This window comes from Sus scrofa, chromosome 7, assembly GCF_000003025.6.
Source record: "Sus scrofa isolate TJ Tabasco breed Duroc chromosome 7, Sscrofa11.1, whole genome shotgun sequence".
NCBI lineage: Eukaryota > Metazoa > Chordata > Mammalia > Artiodactyla > Suidae > Sus > Sus scrofa.
The window spans coordinates 38,213,194-38,237,106 of NC_010449.5; the positions used below are offsets into that span (position 1 = coordinate 38,213,194).

Consider the following 23,913-nt stretch of genomic DNA (forward strand, 5'->3'; position numbering starts at 1 on the left):
AATAAGCGCCCGCTGTGGGCCAATGGACAGCGGAGGTGCCGGAACCGCGGACCAATGGGGCGGGGGTGCAGGGGCTCACCATATAAGGAGCGGCCTCGCCATAAAAGGAAACATTGTATCTCTTTATATGGGGGGAAGGGTCGGGGGATCCCTCGCCGCCAGCGCGTGGTCCCGGCCCCCTCCACCCGCCGTCTCGGCCGCGGCCAGCAGCCCCTGCCCCCCGGGGGACGCTGACGGCTGCCGGGCGCGCCGCCCTAGCGTACGGACAGGGGGCGCTCCGCGCGGCCTGGGGCAACCCGGGCCACAGGGGCAGGAAAGTGAGGGCCCAGGTCGGCCCGGGCGTGCAGGGGCCCCGGGTTCGCAGCGGCAGCGGTAGCAGCGATAGCGGCATTAGCAGCAGCGGGAGCGCCGGGTTGAGCCGGGAAGCCGATGGCGGCGGCGGCGGCTCCGATTCCTCGCTGACTGCCCGTCCGCCCTCCTGCACTGAGCGCCATGTTACCGAGCCAAGCTGGAGCCGCGGCGGCGCTGGGCCGGGGCTCGGCCCTGGGGGGCAGCCTGAACCGGACCCCGACGGGGCGGCCGGGCGGTGGAGGCGGCGGCGGCGGCGGGACTCGCGGGGCTAACGGGGGCCGGGTCCCCGGGAACGGCGCGGGACTTGGGCCGGGCCGCCTCGAGCGGGAGGCTGCAGCAGCAGCGACAACCACCCCGGCGCCCACCGCGGGGGCCCTCTATAGCGGCAGCGAGGGCGACTCCGAGTCGGGCGAGGAGGAGGAGCTGGGCGCGGAGCGGCGCGGCCTGAAGCGGAGCCTGAGCGAGATGGAGCTCGGCGTGGTGGTCGGTGGGCCCGAGGCGGCGGCGGCGGCCACCGGGGGCTACGGGCCGGTGAGCGGCGCGGTGAGTGGGGCCAAGCCGGGTAAGAAGACTCGGGGCCGCGTGAAGATCAAGATGGAGTTCATCGACAACAAGCTGCGGCGCTACACGACCTTCAGCAAGAGGAAGACGGGCATCATGAAGAAGGTACCGGGCCGGGAGGCTAGCCGGCCACAGGGGACCGGGAGGGTGGGGACGCGCAAGGGGAACCCGGGAGGAAGGCAGAGTCGAGGCGGAGGTGAGAGGCGGAGAGTCCGCCGGAGGTGTGTGGGAGGGGATGGCTGTTGCCCTGGGAGGGTAAAAGGGGAGGGGCCGCCAGGGAAATGTGGGGAGAGGGGAGATTCTGCCAATGTCCGGAAAGGAGAGGAAAGGTGCCGAGGTGGGAGGGACGGGCGTGAGAGAGGAACCCGGCCCTTGCAAAGCAGAGAGATGAGGAGTGGTAATGCGAGGCGCGGGGCTGCCAGGAAGGTGGTTGATGAGACCCGGGGGTCACTTGGTCCAGTGCGCTCTGGTGTTCCGGGAGGGCGCTGGAAAAGCAGGGAGCAGAAGAGAATGTACGAGGGTGAGGAGGCTGGAACTGCATAACAACAGTGAGCGAACATGTGTGGGAGGAAGGTGGGCATCACTATAGAGTAGCGCTGGTTGGAAGGAGGAGGGTAGGGCTGATGACCCATTGGGGCTCAAGAGCCCCAGGTAAGGGAGCTGAGCAGGAGATCTGATGCTGCCCTGGGCATCAGAAACCAAGCCCTGCAATGGCCATGTGTCTTCCGTGCACACACTGGAAGCTGGCACACTCCCTGCAAGACAGGCTTCAGAACCATTTGCCTTTGGGACAAATAGGATTTCCAGCCCTAGGGGAAAATCTGTGTACAGAGTCTGGGAAGAAGGTTTGCACAGGAACCTAGAAATTCCTCCTCTCTAGATGATTACCCAGGGAAAGGGATGAAGAAGGGAGCTGTCTTGGGCTATAGAAGATATGCGAAGGGATGGAAGCAGAGGAATTATCTGTGCCTTATAGAAACCAAGGCTGCTTCCAGTGGGCTGTAGAACTTTGTTGGGAATGAGGATGCCACCTAATGGGGCCATCCTTGAAGATCCCCTTCCTTTTTCCCTTCCAGGGAGAACGGGGAGCACTGTATTATAGAGCAGGACAAAATGGCAACAGGTTAGAACCTGTGCAGTTTCTGGGACGAAACATGGGACTTTAGAGCCTAAGTGGCCCCTTATCCCCAACATTTATGTGACTTCCAGTGTAGTAGCCACTTCATCCTGGTCCCTGTGATGGTGAGGAGGTGGTGGATGCTATCTCTTCTTGAGGCTCTGGCCACCAAGCTATAGTGAGGAGCCGTTACCCAGGTCCCTCCAAGTCTGCTGAGGTTATATGTTCTGTCACCAGAAGCAGGGACTATTTGCTTGGGGTATCTGCAGGGTAGTGGGGCTACTACTCAAAGAAACATGTGGTTTCTCTGCTCTTCAGCTCACCTTCAGATAGGACCTTCTTAGAGTCACAGGAGCAAAAGGTCATTATGGGAGTGGGGGCTGGAGATCACCCTGTACTTCCCTCTCTTTCCTACTACCCAAGGAAGGTAGAGATGAAAAATTTTGCTGACCTACCTATCTCCTCCCCCCTACCCCCAGGCCTATGAGCTGTCCACGCTGACAGGGACACAGGTGCTGTTGCTGGTGGCCAGTGAGACAGGCCATGTGTATACCTTTGCCACCCGCAAACTGCAGCCCATGATCACCAGTGAGACTGGCAAGGCACTGATTCAGACCTGCCTCAACTCGCCAGACTCTCCACCCCGCTCAGACCCTACCACAGACCAGAGAATGAGTGCCACGGGCTTTGAAGAGACAGACCTCACCTACCAGGTGTCGGAGTCCGACAGCAGTGGGGAGACCAAGGTGTGTTTGGGTCCCTTGTCTGAGGGGAAGGAAGGGGAGGGACTTGACCGGCAGAGAGGGGTGGGGGTCTCTCTCTCTCCCCCTCGCCCAGGACAGGTGGATAGGTGCCCACAGATGTGGAGTAGAGCCGGGTTAGTTCCCCGCATCCTAGGGTACAGGTGTCCATCCTCGCTATCCTGACAGGAGGCCGGCCCCCTTGATAAGCGGGCGGCCTCCGTGCCCATATAAGGCCGGCTCCGGCTCCACGCCGGCCTCCCGCCTGCAGCCCGCCTGCCTGGCAGGGCCCTTGCATTCCTCCCGCCAGCTGTCTCCCCGCTGGGGGCGGGGGCGTCTCTTAGCCCTGCCCTCCCGGCCGACTGGGTCGCCAGGGAGTAGGAAGGGAGCATTAAGGGGTTCCAGGATTCTGGGAAGCCAGCAGCGTCAGCAGGCAGGCAGGCTGGCTGGCTGACTAGGCTGGAGACTGCCTTACTAGCCAGCCTCCTACCTCTTCAGGATGTCCGGGCCTGCGCACGTTAGGGAGTGTATTCTCCAGGCTGCTAGGGATGCCGGCCCGGGTTACGCCTCCCCCTTCCTTTTCCCGGTAAGGAGAGGGGGCGGGGCTTCCTCCCTTGCTGCTGTGGGGAGCTCCACCTTCCGGGTGGCCCTTCACCAACTGGCCAATTGGAGGAAGCGGCACTGTTTGCCTTAGCAACGCCTCCGCCAATCAGGGCCTTCGAACTCCACCGCTTAGCAAACATCCCGCGCTGACCCACCCCCAGTATTTGAGCCCCCTCAGTTCTCTGGGCTTGGTTCTCTCCTCGAGGCCGCCTCTTTCCCCTTCGAAGAACAAAGGCTCCCTGAGGGGAGAGTCGGTGCCCTAGGCTCCCCGCTCTTTTAGTGGCATAGCATCTGAAATAATTTTCACAGTCTTTAAGCAGTAGGGCTCATTTACTCCCAGGAAATTTTGCTGAATGAATACATTCCTTCGGTGCTTCATTGCTAATCACCCAAGATCGCTCTCAAACCTTAAGTTCCCTGAAAAACTATCGGCCCCTAGCTCAGAAGCCTGGCCTATCAGAGCTGGAAGGACTCTTTTAAAGAGGATATGGTAGCCCAGCCCCCTCATATTTACATAATAAAACTGAGGCTCAGAAAGAGGAAGCAATTTTCCAAGGGTCGCACAGATGGTCATTGCCAGAGCTGAGAACAGCCCTTTGGTGTTCTGATCATCATCATCATCATAAGAACAGCAAATACTTACTGCTCAAAAAAAAAAAAAAGAAAGAAAAACAAAAAACTTCTCTTTTTTTTGTGAACCAGGCACTGTTTTAGTGCTTTACATATGTTAATTCACAACACCTATGGGTAGGCCTCCTTTTGCAGACAGAAAAGTATAAAGAAAAGAAGTTCAGCAGCTCAATAACTTGCCCAAGGGCCAGGCTGCAGGTAAATTGTGGACCCAGGAGTTGAACCCAACCACACAGGTTCCCTTCTGGGCTGTCAATCCACACGAAGCTTCTTGCAGGGGCAGGGTCTGGTAGAGGCTCACCAGTCCATTTTTACTCTGGGTGTAGGATACACCGAAACCTGCGTTTACCATCACCAACCTGCCGGGTACCACCTCCACAATCCAGACAGCACCCAGCACCTCTACCACCATGCAAGTCAGCAGCGGCCCCTCCTTTCCCATCACCAACTACCTGGCACCAGTGTCTGCTAGTGTCAGCCCCAGCGCTGTCAGCAGTGCCAACGGAACTGTGCTGAAGAGTACGGGCAGCGGCCCCGTTTCCTCCGGGAGCCTCATGCAGCTGCCTACTAGCTTCACCCTCATGCCTGGTGAGTCACAGGGGGCACACTGAGCATGCTAAGAGTGGGTTTAGGGCTGGCAAAAGGAGAACCTTTTAGAAGGAAGGTGAACAGGGGCCAGAGCCTCAGAGAAACTTCTTATGCCCATAGGAAGATATGCCCCTCCCACTGGGACTCGAACTATCCTTGTCAGTAAGAAGCAACCTTATGCTGTGGCCTTGTCTCCCCAGCCCAGCCCTCTGCCCCCATTGCTACGAGGACAGTAGACACTCTACCACTTCCCTACCTTGAATGGGGGCAGATTATGTCCTTGATGGAGCAGTGCCTGCTCCTGTGTTAATCAAAGAGAGTAGAGGCAGGGCCTGGGGCAGGAGGAGGGAAGCACAAGAGCAGAGTGGAAGCCCCTGGAGACAAGATCCTGGACAGAAAGGGCCTCTCTGGTTCCTAGGAAAGATAGTGATGGGAGTCGGGGACAGAATGCCAGACCTTGGGCCTGGGGGTGTTTGAGGGTGCTTGGTGCAGGTGGTGGCTGGGTAGGACAGAGCATGAGTTAAGATGCTGTCTCTCATAGGTGGGGCAGTGGCCCAGCAGGTCCCAGTACAGGCCATACAGGTGCACCAGGCCCCACAGCAAGCGTCTCCCTCTCGCGACAGCAGCACAGACCTCACGCAGACCTCCTCCAGCGGGACAGGTATATAGCTTGAAGCTCTGTCACCTCCCTGCTCTGCCTCCTTCATGAGGCCTACCAACAGGTGCCCAGCAGTGTCCATGCTATAACTAAGGGCAGAGAATTTCTTAATGTGGAGACCCGAGGCCCTAATCCTTATGAGAAAGTCAGGTGAGGATGTCTGGGATTTCAGGAAGAAATTAGGAACCATTGAAGCCACACGCCTCCTTACTCAGGTGAGAAGCCTGAGGCCCAGAAAGGAGAAGTTACTCACCCGAAGACACATGTTTGCTCAATTACCAGGAAGGATTTATAAAGCGGTTATCTCCTTGTGGGAGGGTGTCCTAAGTTTTGAGTAACCATACTTCTCTGTGTCTCTAGTCATCACAGACAGGATGAGACACTTTCAAAATAAATTATTTTTATGTTCTTGTTATTTACAACCTTGTTACACAAAGAGTGGTCTAGCGGAGGAGGAGGAGCATCGTGCATCACGTGGGAGCTTGATAGAAATGCAGACCCTTAAGCCTCACCTCACACCTACTGAATCAGAATTTGCTTTTATTTTTTTGTTGTTTTTTGTTTGTTTTTAACCATGCTTGAAGCATGCGGAGATTCCCAGGCTGGAGATTGAACTTGCATCCTAGCAGTGACCCAAGTCACTGCAGTGACAACGCCAGATCCTTAATCTACTGTGCCATATGCGAACTCCAGAATCTGCTTTTTCTTTTTTCTTTTTTCTTTTTACGGCCGCACCTGTGGCATGTGGAAGTTCCCAGGCTAGGGGTTGAATCAGAGCTGCAGCTGCCAGCCTATGTCACAGCCATGCTGGATCCGTAACCCACTGAGAGAGGCCAGGGATTGAACCTGCATCTCACAGGGACAGTGTTGGTCCTTAACTGTTTGAACCACAAGGGGAACTCCCAGAAAATCCTGGGGGGGGGTGTTTGTTTGTTTGTTTTTTGGCTATTTTAGGGCCACACTTGAGGCATATGGAGGTTCCCAGGTTAGGGGTCGAATTGGAGCTGTAGCCGCCGGTCACATCCACTGCAACTCAGGATCTGAGCTGCATTTGCGACCTACAACATAGCTCAAAGCAACACCGGATCCTTAACCCACTGAGAGAAGCCAGGGATCGAAGCCGCATCTTCAGGGATCCTAGTTGGGTTCATTAACCACTGAGCCATGAAGGGAACTCCCAGAATCTGCATTTTTAACAAGATCCCCTGGTGACCTATGCACATTAACATTGGAGAAGTGCTTGTTTAAAAGATGAATTTGGGAGGGAGTGGGATGGACTGAGAGTCTGGGGTTAATAGATGCAAACTATTGCATTTGGAGTGGATAAGCAATGAGATCTTGCTGTATAGCACAGGGAACATGATGGAGGATAGTGTGAGAAAAAGAATGTATGACTGGGTCACTTTGCTGTACAGTAGAAATTGACAGAACACAGTAAATCAAGTATAATGGAAAAAATAAAGATCATATAAGCTCAAAAAATGATTTGATGTCAAAAACAAAAAAAAACAAAAACCATTGCCTGACCCAGGTCATGAAAAAAAAAAATTAAAAAAAATAAAAGATGAATTTGTAGCCACAGGTTGAGGAAGAGAGGAGTGAGAACAAAGAAAAAATGAGATAAAAGAGCCCTCTAAAAGAAGAGTATCTGAGTTTCCTTGGGTTGGGTCAGTCATTGTGATCTTTACATTTCCCAAGGCCTTGGGGTCTCAGAATAGAGGAGACAGATAATGAAATAGTACCACATGATAGGATACACTTAAAAGTTGGTGTTGTGTTCAAGAAAAAATAAGGCTTAGTTGATGACAGAGAACCGGAGAATAAGTTTGGTCCAACTTCTGATCTGGGAAATGGCAAGAGGGCTCTGGAGGCCTGGAGTTCCTGGGGGTGGGGGATTGGGGAATATCAGTAGGGAACCAGTGCCGACCTCGCTGACGCGTGTCTGTGTTTGCCAGTGACACTGCCCGCCACCATCATGACGTCGTCCGTGCCCACCACTGTGGGCGGCCACATGATGTACCCCAGCCCCCACGCGGTGATGTATGCACCCACCTCGGGCCTGGCTGATGGCAGCCTCACCGTGCTCAATGCCTTCTCCCAGGCACCATCCACCATGCAGGTGTCCCACAGCCAGGTCCAGGAGCAAGGTAAGTCGGGGTGGGGGCAGGGGCCGGGGGGATGTGCAGGGCTGAGGAGAAGGCAGCCCATCTCCTGTCTTACACACACACACACACACGCACACACACGCATTCTCTCTCTCAAATGCACCCCCCCCAACTCAGATGCACACACTCACATACCCAAACCAGATGCTTACACATATACCTACACAAATGCACGTGCGGGTGCTTGCACACACACTCCGACACCCATGCTTGTCTAGTTGGACACTCATACTCACATGCCCACCTAGACATCCTTGGCACTCACATCTGAGACTCACTTGGTCACTGGTGCATTAATCACTCCTCCTCCCACATCTGGGAGTTTCTCTTGGGCAAGCGATTTGAACTTCTCCTGTGGTTTTCTAATACAGGTGGCGTCCCCCAGGTATTCCTGACAGCGCCATCTGGGACAGTGCAGATCCCCGTCTCGGCGGTTCAGCTTCACCAGGTAGGTGGGGGCACCTTTCACCCCATCCCAGCCAGCCTGCCCCTTCTTTAGCTTGACCTTGGGGATTCCATTACCGGGTGGTCCCAGCCACGATCCTTAGATCCTTAGCCAGGCGGCCTATCCGTTCTCCTGGTCAGGCCTGTGGTGGGCAGGCAAGCAGGGTGCAGCCTGAGCTGGCCAGTCAGTTCCCGCCCCCCCACCCCCTCCTCACACACCCCCTTCCCTCCAGATGGCTGTGATAGGGCAGCAGGCCGGGAGCAGCAGCAACCTCACCGAATTACAGGTGGTAAACCTGGACGCCGCCCACAGCACCAAGAGTGACTGATCCGCCCAGCCGCCCTGGACAGATGGCCCAAGGGACGGCACCACTTATTTATTGTTGCCTTTTCACGTTTTCTTTACACACATGTTGACGGGCCGCAGGAGGGAGGCGGGGAGGAGCAGTGGGCAGCCACAGGACTGAGCCCTCTCACTCCAGCCAAAGAAATGGGCCAGCCTGCCCTCCGCCCCGGCCTCCCTGCCCCCCTTCTAGCTCCGCCTCCCATTTCTGTTGATGGTGGGGCTGTCCTCCCTCCTCAGACTCCCCTTGCCAGCTTGGCTCCGTGTTTGCCATGAGTATTAGCTTACCCATCGGGACCGTGCTCCCCTTCCCACACACAGGCCTCTGTGGGACTAGGCACTGCGGCCCCCCGCCCCCGAGGAAGCAGTTGGGGTCCTCTTCCCAGCCTCCTTGCTGACCCCATGTCAGCACTGTGTCTGCCACAGGCTGGGGCAAAAGAGCCCGACCCCTGCCCCTCAGGGAGCCAGTTGGGGAAATGGGGCTTCTTCCTGCCAGCCGCACCCATGGCCCCTGCAGCTCCTGAGTAGTGGGCCCCCGAGCACAGAGCAGGCTCCTGGGGCGACCTGCCCTGCCCTGCCGCTCCCCTCGGAACTCTGGGGGCTGCTGGGTTGGAGGGAACCACCAGGGTTCCCTCTCCCCCCCGTCTTCCCCCCCTCTCCTCCCAGCTGCTTTACTTAAAGTTGATTTTGAACTTTTTATTTGAGGAGACGAAGTGAAAACAAATCTATAAATATATATTTTTAAAATATTTAACTTTTTTTTATGGCGTTTTTCTCGTCCCCCTCCCTACCCAAGCTCCCCCTCCCTGGGGAGCCCTGGGGCTCCCTGGAACTGGCTGGGCCTCTGGGGACAGAGCCACCCCACGAGCTCGGGGCCCTGCCAGTGTGTGGGGGAGATTCTGGGATTGCCCGGTCCTGGGTTGTTTCCAGGAGAAAACCGGGGGAGGGGCCCTCAGGCCATGCCCCAACGGGGTAGGGAGGGTGACCCACAGCTCCCGGGGGGCCTCATTTTGTCCTTCAGGGCTGTTGCCAGGGAGAGGGAAGAGGGAGACCAAATGTGGGGGTGGGGGGGTGTCAGAGGCAACTGACTTCATTTGTGCCACACGCATGGGCATTGCAGCCTTGTGTGCCCGCAGGCCTGTAGCTGCCTGGGGCCCAAGTTGAAGTGAGCAGGGTGGGGTCTGGGAGGGGGTGAGAGGCAGGACTGGGGGGCAGAAGATATGGGAGCAGCTCTTGGGCTGAGTGCAGCCATAGGGGAGCCAGAAATGGCAGCTCTCCCAGGGAGTGAGCAGCTACTGTAACTTTTTAAAATTAAGACAAAAAGCCTTGAAGAAAATGACTTTATTTTTCTAAGTGTAACCTCAGTATTTATGTAATTTGTACAGGGGCCGTGCCCCCACCCCCTCTGCCCCCTTTGGGGTAGATCTTGAGGGTGGGCCAACACAGGGGGAGGGTCTTTTACCCTGTGTCAGAGCCCACTTTCACCACCTGTATCCGGAGAGGGAGCTTTTTCAGAACTGGGCAGCTGGGGGGTGGAGTTTTATTAACCCCTTAGGTCTGCCTTCAGTAGGAACAAGCCTGCTTCTGTGATTAGGTGAAGGGGTGGGGGAAGTTTTTACGCACAGCCTAGTTAATCAAGGGGATGATTTGCCGAAGTGTTTGAGAACCTCCAAACCTCTAACCCCGGTTGCTGTCTGGCCTCAGTTTGGGGTGCCAAGGTGGAAGCCGTCTTTCTGGCTTTCACCTGGAGGTAGCTGGGGGCTTGTGGGTGGCTCACAAGATTGGGGCATGGCAAATCAGGGGCCAGAGAGTGGGGGAGCTTGGGACTCAGGTCTGTAACTGCCCAGCCCCTTTTCTCTGCTCTTGTTTCACTCCACCATCACTCACTCACTCCCTGCTCCCCCACCCTGGGGAGGAGAGCTTGATGAATTCCTCCTCTCCTTCCCACAAAAGACAGACCCAGTGAGTGAATCAGGCAAAGTGCTTATAATGTGTGTCGTGTGAGCGTGGCCTTGGGAGAACATGCGTGCATCAGGGATGAGGTGGCATTTTTATGTGCAGCGACCCTTGGTGTTTCCCTTCCTTGGTGGCTCTGGGGTGTGTGTGTGTGCGTGCGCGCGCGCCTGAGTGAATGTGTGCGTGTGAATGTGGGGTGTGTATGTTAGTGGTTTCTACTTCCCCTGGGATGCTGACCCAGGAATAGTGGACATGGTCACAGTCCTATGTACAGAGCTTTCTTTTGTATTAAGAAAAAAATACTCTTTCAATAAATGTATCATTTTTGTGCACAGACTGTGGGGTCTTTGCCTTTGTTTTCTCTTTTCTCGTAGAGGGTGGGAGGTACGAACGCGAATCCAACCGCAAAAGTTGCTGCACTGAGAAGTAAGCCTCGGTGCTTGCCGGAATGCTCGGGGCGGGGCGGAGGGCTTTGGGCTCTTGAACGCCACAGTTTGACTTAAGGAACATTTCAGGGGGCTGGGGCCTTCAGCTTTGGCCCCAGCTTTGCTAGGTGCTTAAGTCCACACAGAGATGAGCAATTTTAATTAATATGTAAAGTGATTCAACCAATCCAGAGCCCCGGGTTTGAGAAACTCACGGCCACGTGACCTAGCGGTAGCTAAAAGGCCGGCCCTGAGGTGGGCGTGTGGTTACAAGGTTTCCGCGGGGCGGATGAGGAGGGCAGACCCAGTGTAGGAGGAGGGAGCTCCAAGGTCAATACTGGATGGGAAGGGCTGCCGACTGCAGCCGAGGGGAGCAACCTGACCGAGATCTCAAGCTCCGCGGCCGGCGGATACGCGGGACGCAGCGGCCCGCGGGTACTACGCATGCTCCGCTTGCGCGCCGGGCCGCTGCCGCGCTGGGCTGTGGGCCGCGGTGGGACCCGTAGCCGCCCGCCGTGCTTGCGCTCGCGGTGTGACCCGGAAGGGAGCTGCTGAGGAGGCGGGGCCAGGACGGCGGGACCGGCGCTGGGTCCCAGCGAGGGCCCGGCCGGGCGGTGGGAGGTGAGAGGGGTGTCCAGCGCCCAGCCGGTCCTTGCTCCATCCCTTCCCAGGTCCCCTGTCCACTCTCTGTGGGGCTGACGACAGGAGCCAGGTGTTGCTGTCTGAGATTCGCTCTGTCGGGTCAGCCTCCTCCGGCCGCGCCCCCCCCCATTCTAACCCTGCCCCCCACAAGCCCCTTCCTGCGGCGGTGCGGGCCTCCGCCACCGCCCCTTGCTGGCCTGCAAGCGCTGGCTTGACCTTGCCACCTGCGCCTACCAGTTGTCTCATCCCCGCGTCCCGACCTCGCGTTCACACCTCAGCTCCTGTCCTCAGCCGGTGATAGTTCCCCCCCCCGCACCCCATTTAGGCCTTTCCTTTCCCCCAGCTCATCAATTATCTGTCGCATAGAACGGGTTACCTCTCTGGCTTGTCCCCGCCCCCCTCCTGCTAACTGGACCGCTACCCCTATCGAGGTCCACATCCCATCTTTCCCCTTTTCTTCATGCCTTTCTTTTACTTTCATCTTCTCTACCTGGACCCCAACACGACCCCTGGCCTCCTCACCATTTCTTCATCTGGATTTACCGTGGGTTCTTACCCTCAGCATTCCGTGTTGCCCCCACACTGCTTCCTATCTTTCCCTTATCTCTAGCATAGCCACCACCCTGCTTCTGTTTTTAATCTTCTGGCTTAATAGCCTTTCATTTATCTGAGGAGGGCCTCTGCCTTCTCTCTTGTTCCGAGGATAGTGATATTAGATTATGTTTATTAAGCACTCACTATGTGCTAAGATAGAGACTGTTCTAAATGCTGTATATATGTGATCCTAAGTTTTTACAATTTCAAGAGTTGTTTATGAATATGATTACCATCTTGGAGAGAAGGAGACAGGCTTAGAGACTAAGTAACTTGTCCGCCCATAGTAAGTGAAAGAGCTAGAATTCAGTCCCATGTATCTGACTCTGAATCTGTACTGTGTTGCCTATCTAATACCTCTGCTGTCTCCTGACCTCATTCCCTACCCTTCAGCTCCATAGTTACCATCTCCAAATGTATCTTCCTGACTTAGACTGCTCCCAACATACATACAGCGTAAGTTCAGGACTTGTTTATTTATTTATTTATTTATTTTATCTTTTTGCCATTTCTTGGGCCGCTCCTGTGGCATATGGAGGTTCCCAGGCTAGGGGTCCAATCGGAGCTGCAGCCACCAGCCTACGCCAGAGCCACAGCAACGCAGGATCCAAGCCACGTCTGCGACCTACACCACAGCTCACAGCAACGCCGGATCGTTAACCCACTGAGCAAGGGCAGGGACCGAACCCGAAACCTCATGGTTCCTAGTCGGATTCGTTAACCACTGCGCCACGACGGGAACTCCTGTTTTTTTATTTTTGTTTTTAGAGCTGCACCTGTGGCATACGGAAGTTTCCAGGTGGGGGATTGAATCGGAGCTGCAGCTGCCAGCCTACACCACAGCCACAGCAACGCGGGATCCTTAACCCACTGAGCGAGACCAGGGATTGAACCCACATCCTCATGGATACTAGCCAGGTTCTTAACCCGCTGAGCCACAATGGGAAGTCCTAGGACTTGTTTTTTTTCCTCCATAGTTTCGTTTGGCCCCCTAGTCCCCTCCCGCCTTTCACAATATTCTCATACCCTTTTTCCCATCCGGCCATCCAGATGTGGGGGCCTCCTTTAGTCTCTGTTCACCACATCTGCCGTGGCCCAGCCGTTTATATCTGCATTTCTGCTTTCCTCTGTGATTTATACTCCCTGTCCTGCCTCTCCCCCATCCTGACTGTTCTTGCTTGTTCTGGCCCCACCATCTCACAGGCTGCTGTCCCACCTGCCCACGCAGGTCATCCTTCTAAGCCCTGGTCTGTATCTTAGTCACCCTACCGTTCTGCCCAAACTGTCCTGGTGGTCACCTCTTTCTGGTACCTTGCCTGTTCTTCTTCTCATTCTCCCTGGTGACCTCTTTTATTTCTCAAATCTCTTTGTTTTCTTCTCTCACTGTTTTTACTCTATTCTCCTTCCCTTACAAATCCCAAAGTATGTTCAAGTTATGTATTCCATCCTCCTCTCTGCCTTTTCTCTTGGGTCTCTGAACTCCACGCAGTCTGCCAGTCACCACCCACCCTGTTTGCGCCTTGAGATTCTGCCCCCTACAGGTAGTCTCTTCCCTTTCCCATACCGCCTCTATCTTTCTTGTGTGTCCCAGGAGGTCAGGATGGTGGGGGAACGGCGCGCTGGGGACCTCATGGTGCCCTTGGGGCCCCGGCTGCAGGCATATCCTGAAGAACTTCTTCGACAGCGGCCTGGGCATGATGGGCGTCCTGAGTACCTGATCCGATGGAGTGTCCTGAAGTGTGGGGAAGTGGGCAGAGTGGGTGTGGAAGAGGGCAAGGCAGAGCACATCCTCATGTGGCTGTCAGCCCCCGAGGTCTACGCCAACTGCCCCATGCTGTTAGGTGAGCGGGCATTATCTACGGGACCTCAGCACGAAACAGCTGGGGGTTCAGGAAGCTTTCCCCGAGATCCAGGAGGCCTGGATGATGTGGCACTGGGAGAGATGGAGGCTGATGTGCGGGCGCTGGTGCGCAGGGCTGCCAGGCAGCTGGCAGAAGGTGGGACCTCGAGCCTCACGGCCGCTGTGCTCCACACCATCCATGTGCTCAGCGCCTACGCCAGCATCGGGCCTCTCACTGGGGTCTTCCGGGAGACGGGCGCCCTGGACCTGCTCATGCACATGTTGTGCAACCCCGAGCCTCAGATCCGGCGTAGCGCAGGCAAGATGCTGCAGGCTCTGGCAGCCCATGATGCTGGTAAGAGACAGCCAGGGGAAGAAGGAAAACATGGTAGAGGATGGGGCCACGAGGAGTAAGAACAGGAAGAGAAGGGATTTCCCAAGTCTGTAAACACCTAGTATTTGGTGACCATCCATTGCCTCACTAAAGAAGAAAATACAGATTAGTACGCTATCACAGGTACAGAAACAGGGTAAGATGAGAGCACCTGGTTTATTTGTCCAGCCTCTGTGCGGTGGCAGAGAAGCCAAGGGAGAAGGTTGGATTTTCAAACTGGTTTGAGAGTTATTCGTTGGTGTGACATCAGTTTGGTGGGTTAGAAACCAACATTTTTTCTCCATGTAAAATATCAGCAGGTAGCACTCAGTAATGTAAGTTTTGTGGCCTGAAATACACGTTTCAGTTACACGTGGGTACAGTCGTACCAGGTTACCATGTAAAATGTCTCTGTTACTGGGAGTCTTGGAAGCCTCTGGGGTAGGGGACAGAGAGTCTAGGGAAAGGTGGTGGTGGGGAGCTGTTGGGGATTGAGGAAAAGATACGGATTGGGTGTGGATTACAGGGAGTCGGGCCCATGTCCTCCTGTCACTGAGCCAGCAGGACGGCATCGAGCAGCACATGGACTTTGATAGCCGCTACACTTTGCTGGAGCTGTTCGCAGAGACCACGTCTTCTGAGGAACACTGCATGGCCTTTGAGGGCATTCATCTGCCTCAGGTACTCTGGCCACTGGTTGGGGGTGGGGTGTGGGGGTAGGGATGCTGGGTGCAAGGCTTCGGGCATCATTTCTGAAAATGTGGTTCAGGACTGCATCTGCACCAGAGCTGCCTGGGGAGCCCATTAAAATGAAAGTTCGTGCTGCCCTCCCCACTCAGAATTTTTTGTTGTTGCCTTTTTTGGGCCACACCTGTGGCATATGGAAGTTCCCAGGCTAGGGGTCGAATCAGAGCTGCAGCTGCAGGCCTACATCACAGCCACAGCAATGCCAGATCCGAGCTGCATCTGCGACCTACACCACAGCTCACGGTGATGCCAGATCCTTAACCCACTGAGAGAGGCCAGGGGTCGTGTTCATAACCCACTGAGCCACAACGGGAACTCCTCCCACTCAGAGTTTCTGAGATTAGAACTCAGGAACCTGTGTTTTAAGGCACTCCTTGCATGTTTTTCTTATAAATCACAGTTTGAGAACTACAGGTGTGGGGATGAGGCCTTTATGTTTTTCTATCAAGGATGCTATTGAGGGGAAAAGAGAGGGGCTGAAGCTGAGAGAAGAGGAACCTACCCTGTGGGCTGTGTCCCGCAGATCCCAGGAAAGCTGCTCTTCTCCCTGGTGAAACGCTACCTGTGTGTCACTTCCCTGCTGGATCAGCTGAATAACAGTCCAGAGCCAGGGGCTGGAGACCGAGGCTCCCCATCCTCAAGGGAGGATTTTGGCCAGGAGAAAAGCCGAGGGCAGCGGGAGCTGGAGTTCAGTATGGCCATGGGCAGCCTCATCTCAGAGCTGGTGCGGAGCATGGGCTGGGCCCGGAACCTTGGCGAACAGGGCACATCGCCACCCCGGCCGTCCCGATCCATCTTTCAGCCTGGCATTTCTGGCCCCAGCCTCTTACTTCCCTCCATCGTCGCCATCCCCAGGAGGCAAGGGCGGGCCTTCCGCCAGCGCGCCGAGTTCTCTAGCCGCAGTGGCTACGGTGAGTATGTGCAGCAGAACCTGCAGCCGGGGATGCGTGTGCGGATGCTGGATGACTACGAGGAGATCAGCGCCGGGGACGAGGGCGAGTTCCGGCAGAGCAACAACGGTGTACCCCCAGTGCAGGTGAGCCAGGGTGCCGCGGCGGGACGAGCTGCTGGGGTCTGTCTCGGGTGGGGCATAGCTGGGGTCTCCACTCAGGGCACTCTGGCAGGCCACCCAAGGAGAAAAGCCCCAAGGGCACTGGAGCGGTGGAAAGGGCGTCAGCAGCTGAGACGGGGGCTGCGAAAACCTGGCAGGAGTGGGTGGGCTGTGAGGTCAGGAAGGGACTCCCATCCAGGAAGCAGAGCTGATCTGTCCTGACACCCCACCCCTACAGTGGCGTTGGCTGGGAGGGAGTGTCAGAGTGGAGGCCATCAGGATTGGAAAGAGACAAGAGGCAGGCCCTGCCTTGATCAGGGAAGGGCGCCTTTTGCTTGAGGCAGGTTTCCCAGGCCCAGCCCGGTGTGCCCCTGAGGGCCACGCGCCCCAGGCCTGGGTCTGGACACGCGCTCTCAAGCCTGCACAGTGCAGGGTTCACAGGGCCAAGCCCTTTCTCTTCTTCTCTCCCTTCCTCCCCCCACACCAGGTCTTCTGGCAGTCAACGGGCCGAACCTACTGGGTGCACTGGTACATGCTGGAGATCCTGGGCCCCGAGGAGGCTGCTGAGGAGACGGCTTCAGCAGCTGCAGAGAAGGGGGCAGGGGCTGCTCTGTTAGGCACAGGTAAGCTGTGGAGGGGATGTGGACCCTCAAGCCTCTGAACAGAGGAGCCACTCCTGACCAGGAACCGCCCCAGGGACCCAGAAATGCAGTCTGTTCCTGGTGAGGTTGAGCGCCTTATGCCCGTCTCCTCAGCACTTCCCCCCTGGGACTGGAAGCCAGTGGACGGGCTCTACTCTTTGCCGTACCTCCAGCCCGAGCCTCAGAAGAATGAGGGATTAGGATACCTGACCCAGGCGGAGTGGTGGGAGCTGCTCTTCTTCATCAAGAAATTGGACATATGTGAGCAGCAGCCAATTTTCCAGAATCTTCGGGAGAAACTAGATGAGGTATTAAAGGCCTGGGATACCTGGGGAGTTGAAGTGAGGTTGGAGGTTGGGATTCTCTGTGGTAGTTCTCCACATGGGAAGGCTGCAGCTCGTGGTTAGCCCAAGGGGTCCCACCAGGGGCGGAGGGTCTAGGATGCAGAAAGCGTGCAAGGCACAGCGGGAAGTGGCCACCCTTCCCATTACTGTCCCCGGGCCCATCTTGTCTTTGTCTGCTCAGTCCTGAAATACATACCGTTCTGTTGACAGACCCCAGGCGAGCAGGCCCTCGGTGAGATCTCCGTGCCCTCAGCGATGGCCGAAGATCTGCTGCAGGTTCTCAGGAATCGGTTTGAGGGCAGTGCCCTCAGTGACCTGCTCAGCTCGCAAATTTACGCCAAGTACGGGCGGCCACCCCGTGCCCCGAGCAGCTCATCGTCGTCGTCTTCCCCAAGTCGCTCCTGCACGCCAGATCCGGAAGAGGAGTGCAAGTCAGAGGCCACCTTCTCAGAGGAAGAGACTGAGTCCCCCAAAGCCAAGACCGAGCCCCTCAAGGCAGAGGCTGAGGCCGGCAAGGGAAAAACCGAGCCTCCCATGGCACAGAGTGATTCCCAGCTGTTTAACCAGCTTCTGGTGACTGAGGGGATGGCTCTGCCCCCCGAGATGAAGGAGGCAGCCAATGGTGAGTCAGGTGCCGGGAGGGGAGGGCAAAGAGGTCGGAGCAGGTCCTGGGTGGTCCCCAGAGAAGGGCACAGTCAGGGTAAAGGGCACGCCGTGGGCTGAGGTCACCTTTGCGTGGGAAATGCTTTGGAAGCGCTCATCCATTTTCCTTCCTTTGACCGTGATTACATCTAGTCCGTCGCTGCGCCCTTTCTTCAGTATCCCTGCCAGAGGAGGGTGCATTTTCCAGAGTGTCATTGTCTTTGCTGTTTGACCGTTACATCCCTCGCACAGAATTGGGAAAGTTCTAGAGGCAAGCTAGGGTGGAGAACATTGTGTTAAAATGTCAGTAGGACATCTAAGACTTACAGTGCTAAATGCCACAATTGTTTGATGCCCCTGCTTTGCCCTCCCCGCTTTCAGAGATGGCTAGAGCCTTGCGGGGTCCCGGGCCGCGAAGCTCCCTGGATCAGCACGTGGCTGCCGTCGTGGCCACTGTGCAGATATCCAGCTTGGACACACATCTGCAGCTTTCAGGGCTCTATGCCCTCTCGCAGGCCGTGGAGGAGGTCACCGAGCGGGACCACCCTCTGGTCCGTCCTGACCGATCCCTGAGGTTAGACCATGGTGGGGAAGGGGTTGGTTTAAGCTGTCCGTGGGGGAGGCAGGAGGGAGGGAGGGAAGGAGCCATGAGATCAAGAGTTGGAAAGGCTGGGGAAAGAAGGGTCAGCCTTGAGGGGTGGCTGAGCGGGAGGTAGGGTATTATTTAGGGGTTATTATTTTGGAGCATTTGTCCTGTGCCAGGCCCTGTGCTGAAAGTTTCATGAGCATTCTCTCATTCAGTCCTCTTGTCTTCTGAGGAAGACCTGATGTCGTTCTTATCCCCTTGTGTGGGTCAGGAGACTGAGGCTTAGGGAGGTTAAGTGACGTGGTCAGAGTTTGACAGATAATAGATTCAGGATTCATGCCTAGGTCCTTTTTGCTTTCGTGTTCTTTCTTTCTTTTTTTATTTTTTTTAATTCCCCCTTTTTGGCTGCACCTGCAGCATATGGAAGTTCCTGGGCTAGGGATCTAATTGGAGCTGCAGCTGCAACCTACACCACAGTTGTGGCAATAGGAGATCCTTAACCCACTGCACCACAGCAGGAATTCCCCCTTTAGGCTTTGAGCTTGAGTTTTCTCTTTTTTGCCCCCTCTCTTTTTTCTCCCTCTCTCTTTTATTAAAAATATTTAATACTTTTTAGTTATACAAATAACACACAATTGCATTCTTAAAAGATCAGAAAATGAAAGCCGGAGTTCCCGTTGTGGCGCAGTGGTTAACGAATCCGACTAGGAACCATGAGGTTGCGGGTTCGGTCCCTGCCCTTGCTCAGTGGGTTAACGATCTGGCGTTGCCGTGAGCTGTGGTGTAGGTTGCAGACGCGGCTCGGATCCTGCGTTGCTGTGCCTCTGGCATAGGCCGGTGGCTACAGCTCCGATTCAACCCCTAGCCTGGGAACCTCCATATGCCGTGGGAGCGGCCCAAGAAATAGCAACAACAACAACAACAAAAGACAAAAAGACAAAAGACAAAAAAGAAAATGAAAGCCAAAGTCCCTTTTTACCACTGTTGTCACATATCCCAGCATGTATCCTTCAGATCTTCAAGTGTATAAGTGTGTTTTCTGAGTTTGTGTTTTAGTATATGTGATCACACTCTGCCTGTGTCTGCAGATTCCCTCTGCATGTATGGAGTCTGGGAAGGCTGTGTGTGTTAGTATGCATAGCACTGCCTCATTCTTGCTGCTGTCTTGGGCTTGATTCTACCCAAAGCAGAATACAGCACTAGATGTTGTCATTTTTTAACTATCAGATTGGCAACATTTCAAATGATTGTGATCTCCTTGTTTTAATTTCTCAGTTCTAGAGAAGTTAGGCATGTTTGGGGGTTCCCATTGAGGCTCAGTGGTAAACGAACCCGACTAGCATCCATGAGGACGAGGGTTCGATCCCTGGCCTTGATCAGCAGGTTAAGGATCTGGCATTGCCTTGAGCTGTGGTGTAGGTCGCAGACACGGCTCAGAACCTGCATTGCTCTGGCTGTAGGCTGGTGGCTACAGCTCTGATTTGGCCCCTAGCCTGGGAACCTCCATACGCTGAGAGCACGGCCCTAAAAAAAACCAAAAAGACAAAAAAAAAAAAAAAAAAAAAAAAAAAGCTAGGCATGTTTTCATGCCTTTGTTGTGTTTCTTCCTCTGTAAATATTCTTATCCTTTGCCTGGTTTTTAATTGGGTCTTTTGTCTTTTTCTTATTGATTTACAGACATTCTGGATATTAATTTGTTACTTATGTTTCACATATTTTGTCCCCCCCCCCGCCAAATGGTTTTAATTTTCCAGGTGTAAAATAATGCCTGCTCACCTTAAAAAATTAGAAAATCATGACGATGACAGTCATCTGAAAACCTTTTATGTAGTTGTAGTCACTGTTAACATTTTGGTAAACATCCTTATTTATACCTGGACATTTATTCATATGTAGCGTATGAACTTGTTTTAAATAAATCGTGGCTACAGAAGAGGCTATAAGTTTAAACCTATTTGGTTCACATGACTGCAATCTTAAAGCTCATAAGAAAAAACAGAACTTTCTCAGTACCGTTATTTGCCTTCTTTCCCAGAATTTGCCTCCTTTCTTCCCTTGTTCCCAGGCCACCTCCTCAATATGCATCTCTGTCACTGTGGAGAAAGATGTCAATTCTGACACATTTTTCCTCTGTAATGCTCACTGCCACCTAGGGACTCTGGGGGCGCTTCCTGCATCCCTTCAGATCAGCCTCTGCCAGATCCTCTTTCCAGCTCATGTGGCTGTTGTCTTAACTCTGTGATAGTGTCTTTCATTACGCTGAAGTTGTAGATTTTTGTGTTGCTTTATTTTTCATCTTTTTTTTTTTTTTTAATGGCTTCCAGCTTTTGAAAGGGTCTATTCCACTGTAGGATTCTAAAAATATTTCCTTGTATTTTCTAAAAATATCTATGATTTTGTTTTTCGCATTTATTTTAAGACTTGTTTGCATTTTGGTTTTGCAAACAGAATGAAGCGGAGCTCCAGGCTTTCGTTTTTTTCAGATGGATAGCCAAGTGTTTGTGCCTCATGTTTTGCATGGTCCTAACTGTCCTCACTGGCTGAGATGCGGCCCTTTTTTTCCTTCTCATCTGTTGATCTGTTGGGCTACCCTGTATTATTTCCAGAGTTTTAATTAGTATAAGTTTATATATATATTTTTTTGTTTGTTTTTTTAGGGCTGTACCCACGGCATATGGAGGTTCCCGGGCTGGGGTCAAATTGGAGCTTTAGCTCCCAGCCTACACCACAGCCATAGCAACATCAGCTCTGAGCTGAGTCTGCGACCTACATCACAGCTCACGGCGACACCAGTTCCTTAACCCACCGAGCGAGGCCGGGGATCAAACCCGCAACCTCATGGTTACTAGTCAGATTCGTTTCTATTGTGCCACAGCAGGAACTCCTGCAAACATTTCTTGACTCTTCTTCCATATTTTCTCTTCCTATGCCTCAATCTTTTTTTTTTTTTTGCTTTTTAGGGCTGCACTTGCGGCGCATGGAGGTTCCCAGGCTAGGGGTTGAATTAGAGCTGTTGCTGCCAGTCTATACCACAGCCACAGCAACGCAGGATCCGAGCAGCATCTGCGACTTATACCACAGCTCACAGCAGTGCCAGATTCTTAACCTACTGAGCGAGGCCAGGGATTGAACCTGCATCCTCATGGATGCTAGTCAGATTCGTTAACCGCTGAGCCACCACAGAAACTCCCTGTGCCTCAAACTGACTGTTGTTTTTTTTTTCTTCTGGCTCCGCCCATGGCATGCAGGAAGTTCCTGGGCCAGGGTTCGAACCCACGCCACATGAGTGACCCAAGCCACCGCAGTGACAGTGTGGGATCCTAAGCCCACTGAGCGACTGGGGAATTCCATGTTTTCTTTTTAAAAACCTTTTAGGCATTTTGATTAGAATTATGCTGAATTTATAGATTTCTTTGAAAAGTTGCACCAGAGTTCCTAACTGTCCTGCTCTCCTGCCTCCTTTATGAGGGAAGAGCCTGAAACAGACTTCAGGGGAGCGGGCGTTGGGAGGGAGACTGAGGCGAGGAGAGCAGGTTGGAGAGCTGTGGGGGTGGCCTGGATCTTGGGGAACAGGGGTGAGCAGGGAGTCAGGCATGGCTCTGCGGATGGGGGGCCCTGATGTCTCCTCTCTCTCAGAGAGAAGCTAGTGAAGACGCTGGTGGAGCTGCTAACCAACGAGGTGGGAGAGAAGATGGTGGTGGTGCTGGCCCTGCGCCTTCTTTACCTGCTCATGACCAAACACGAGTGGCGCCCACTCTTTGCCAGGGAGGGTGGCATCTATGCTGTGCTCGTTTGCATGCAAGAATACAAGACCTCCGTCTTGGTGCAGCAAGCAGGGCTGGCGGTGAGTGCACTGGGCCTGGTGATAGCATGTGGGGTGCGGGTTGGGGGCAGGTGGGGGCCCTGCCGGTCTGAAGAGGTTCTCTGGTGATTCAGGCGAGGAGGCTTTGGGATGGAAAGTGCAGGCGGATAGGAGAGTTCCAGCTGGATGGTCCTGGAGATTGAACACCTGTCTGGAGGAAGGGAGAAGGGTGTTTTTAGGAATGACTCCCAGGTTTAGAAGTGAGCAGCCAGAGTTCCTGTCGTGGCTCAGTGGAAACAAATCCAACTAGCATCGGATGTGCACATGCTGTGCGTGTGGCCCTAGAAGACAAAAAAAAAAAAAAAAAAGTCAGCAGCAGGGTGGAGGAGGTGGTCATTTGCAAAGTGGGAGAACGCTAGAGAAGAAAGAGGTGTGGGGGGATGTTCAGGTTGAATTTTCAGGTATGTTGAATTTCGCATAGCTTTTTGGTTACAACGAGGGTGTCTGGTTTTGCTTTTTTTTTTAAGTGTTGCACCCTCGGCATATGGAAGTGCCCAGGCTAGGGGTTGAATCGGAGCTGCAGCTGCCAGCCTATACCACAGTCACAGCAAAGTGGGATCCAAGCTGTGACTGTGACCTACACCACAGCTCACGGCAGCGCTGGATCCTTAACCCACTGGGTGAGGCCAGGGATTGAATCCGTATCCTCACGGATGCTAGTCAGATTCGTTACTGCTGAGCCACAGCAGGAACTCCTGGGTGTCTGATTTTCTCGATGCGACAGAGTATTTTGTAATGCTTTGATCTGAGTGGTACTGGTACACAGTACTCCCTCACCAGGCATGGGTAAAGCACAGCCAGCATCACCGTTGCCTTGCCTCCCTGGGCCCAGAGAATGGGGCCAGGAGGCCCTGGTTCAGGGAGAAAGAATTGGCTTCCTGAGTGTTCCAGACACAAGCACTGCTGGGAGGTCTGGGGGGTGTGTTCTCTACAACCTGAGGGTCCCAGAAGGGACAGATAGGCAGTCCTGAGAGTGGATTCCAGCAGTGTGACGGCCCGGAGCATAGGTCCCCTTAGGGCAGGCTGGCCCAGGGAGAGGCCGGGAGGCTCTTTCCTTATCTGGGGCCAGCTAGATGCTGCTCCTCCCAAGAGCAGCCAGGCACTCCTCCACTAGGCCGTGTCCACTCCATCCCCTGATCCTTTCCAATTGCACGACCAAAATGCCACATTTGCCTCTGTATTCAAACTCTTGCCGTATAACAGAATCACATCATTTTGCTTATAATTCAAGGTCTGCACAGTTCAGCTAGTCGGGAGAGAGTGGGGTGGCCAAAGGGAGAGTGTCTCATGACAAGGTAGCATTTTCTAGACGGGTCCAGCCCTCATAAGAAGGGTTATCCTGAGAATTATTTCTGATTTACTCCATCCCTAGAAGGTTTCTCCTCAGGCGTCAACCCTTTCACCAGCCAAGACGGGCTCCCCCTGACAGTCATGTTCATCATGATCTCAGCTGCTCCCTGGTTCTAGCAACAAGTTCGCGTTTCCTATCATAATTCCCGCCCCTCTGCCTGTGAGTCCACCCCAGCCGCCTTATCCAGGCGGGCTGGGCCCTGGCTTTGGAGGCCAGGGGGAGTGTTGGCACGTTGGAGGAAACGGAAGCTGGGGGAATGGGGAGGGAGTGCAGCATGTGAGGAGGGGGAGGATGAGAACCTTCTGTGTTTAAGGACCAGGCAGGGGAACTCCAGAGAGGGGGGCCAGCCAGGAGAACAGGAAGTTATGGCGCTCGAGGGAAGGGAAGTTTTGCAAAGGGAGGAATGGTCAAGTGAGAAGGAAGACAACTTCAAGGAAAGCCTTGCAGACAAGTAGAGGCTCTGAAAGGGCTCCATCCTGAGAGGAAGGTGGGGGGCAGCACGCCCCCTGCGCTGGGCAAGCCTCGGCGCTGGCAGAGAGAAGTTGCAGGCTCACACTGCCAGGGAGCCTAGGTTTTTGGGTTGGCTTTCTTTACGGCTGCACCTGCAGCATAGGGAAGTTCCCAGCTTAGGGGTCGAATCAGAGCTATAGTTGTCGGCC

General features: G+C 54.4%; 2 protein-coding genes across 15 annotated transcripts in view; both read left to right on the forward strand.

The window, feature by feature from the left end:
- SRF (serum response factor) lies at positions 107–10,493 on the forward strand. Its single transcript, XM_005666020.3, has 7 exons — positions 107–1,017; positions 2,509–2,775; positions 4,329–4,590; positions 5,132–5,251; positions 7,204–7,395; positions 7,785–7,861; positions 8,091–10,493. Exons 1-7 carry the CDS (start codon positions 493–495, stop codon positions 8,184–8,186), a joined length of 1,539 nt encoding a protein of 512 aa, XP_005666077.1. The 5' UTR covers positions 107–492; the 3' UTR covers positions 8,187–10,493.
- CUL9 (cullin 9) overlaps positions 10,830–23,913 on the forward strand; it is a 39,407-nt gene continuing 26,323 nt past the window's right edge. For 4 of the 14 annotated variants that reach the window (XR_002345733.1, XR_002345734.1, XR_002345735.1 and 1 more), the window contains exons 1-8: positions 12,681–14,012; positions 14,557–14,711; positions 15,301–15,813; positions 16,316–16,451; positions 16,584–16,777; positions 17,024–17,435; positions 17,837–18,029; positions 21,678–21,885. Coding sequence is in view for 7 of the 14 variants with exons in the window: in XM_021098742.1 (XP_020954401.1) it covers positions 13,253–14,012; positions 14,557–14,711; positions 15,301–15,813; positions 16,316–16,451; positions 16,584–16,777; positions 17,024–17,435; positions 17,837–18,029; positions 21,678–21,885 (2,571 nt within the window). In the remaining 7 variants the exon portion in view is untranslated. Of the gene's footprint in view, positions 11,323–12,680; positions 14,013–14,556; positions 14,712–15,300; positions 15,814–16,315; positions 16,452–16,583; positions 16,778–17,023; positions 17,436–17,836; positions 18,030–21,677; positions 21,886–23,913 lie in introns of those variants that run through there. The other 10 variants (XM_021098736.1, XM_021098737.1, XM_021098738.1 and 7 more) reach the window with 7 other exon arrangements.

What these genes read in the sequence shown, in the direction of transcription:
- SRF (XM_005666020.3), top strand. Translation starts at nt 493, where the DNA reads ATGTTACCGAGCCAAGCTGGAGCCGCGGCGGCGCTGGGCCGGGGCTCG. An exon ending in TAGCTTCACCCTCATGCCTG is followed by an intron (nt 4,591 to 5,131) that starts GTGAGTCACAGG and finishes TGTCTCTCATAG; the next exon opens with GTGGGGCAGTGGCCCAGCAG. An exon ending in CGGCGGTTCAGCTTCACCAG is followed by an intron (nt 7,862 to 8,090) that starts GTAGGTGGGGGC and finishes CCTTCCCTCCAG; the next exon opens with ATGGCTGTGATAGGGCAGCA.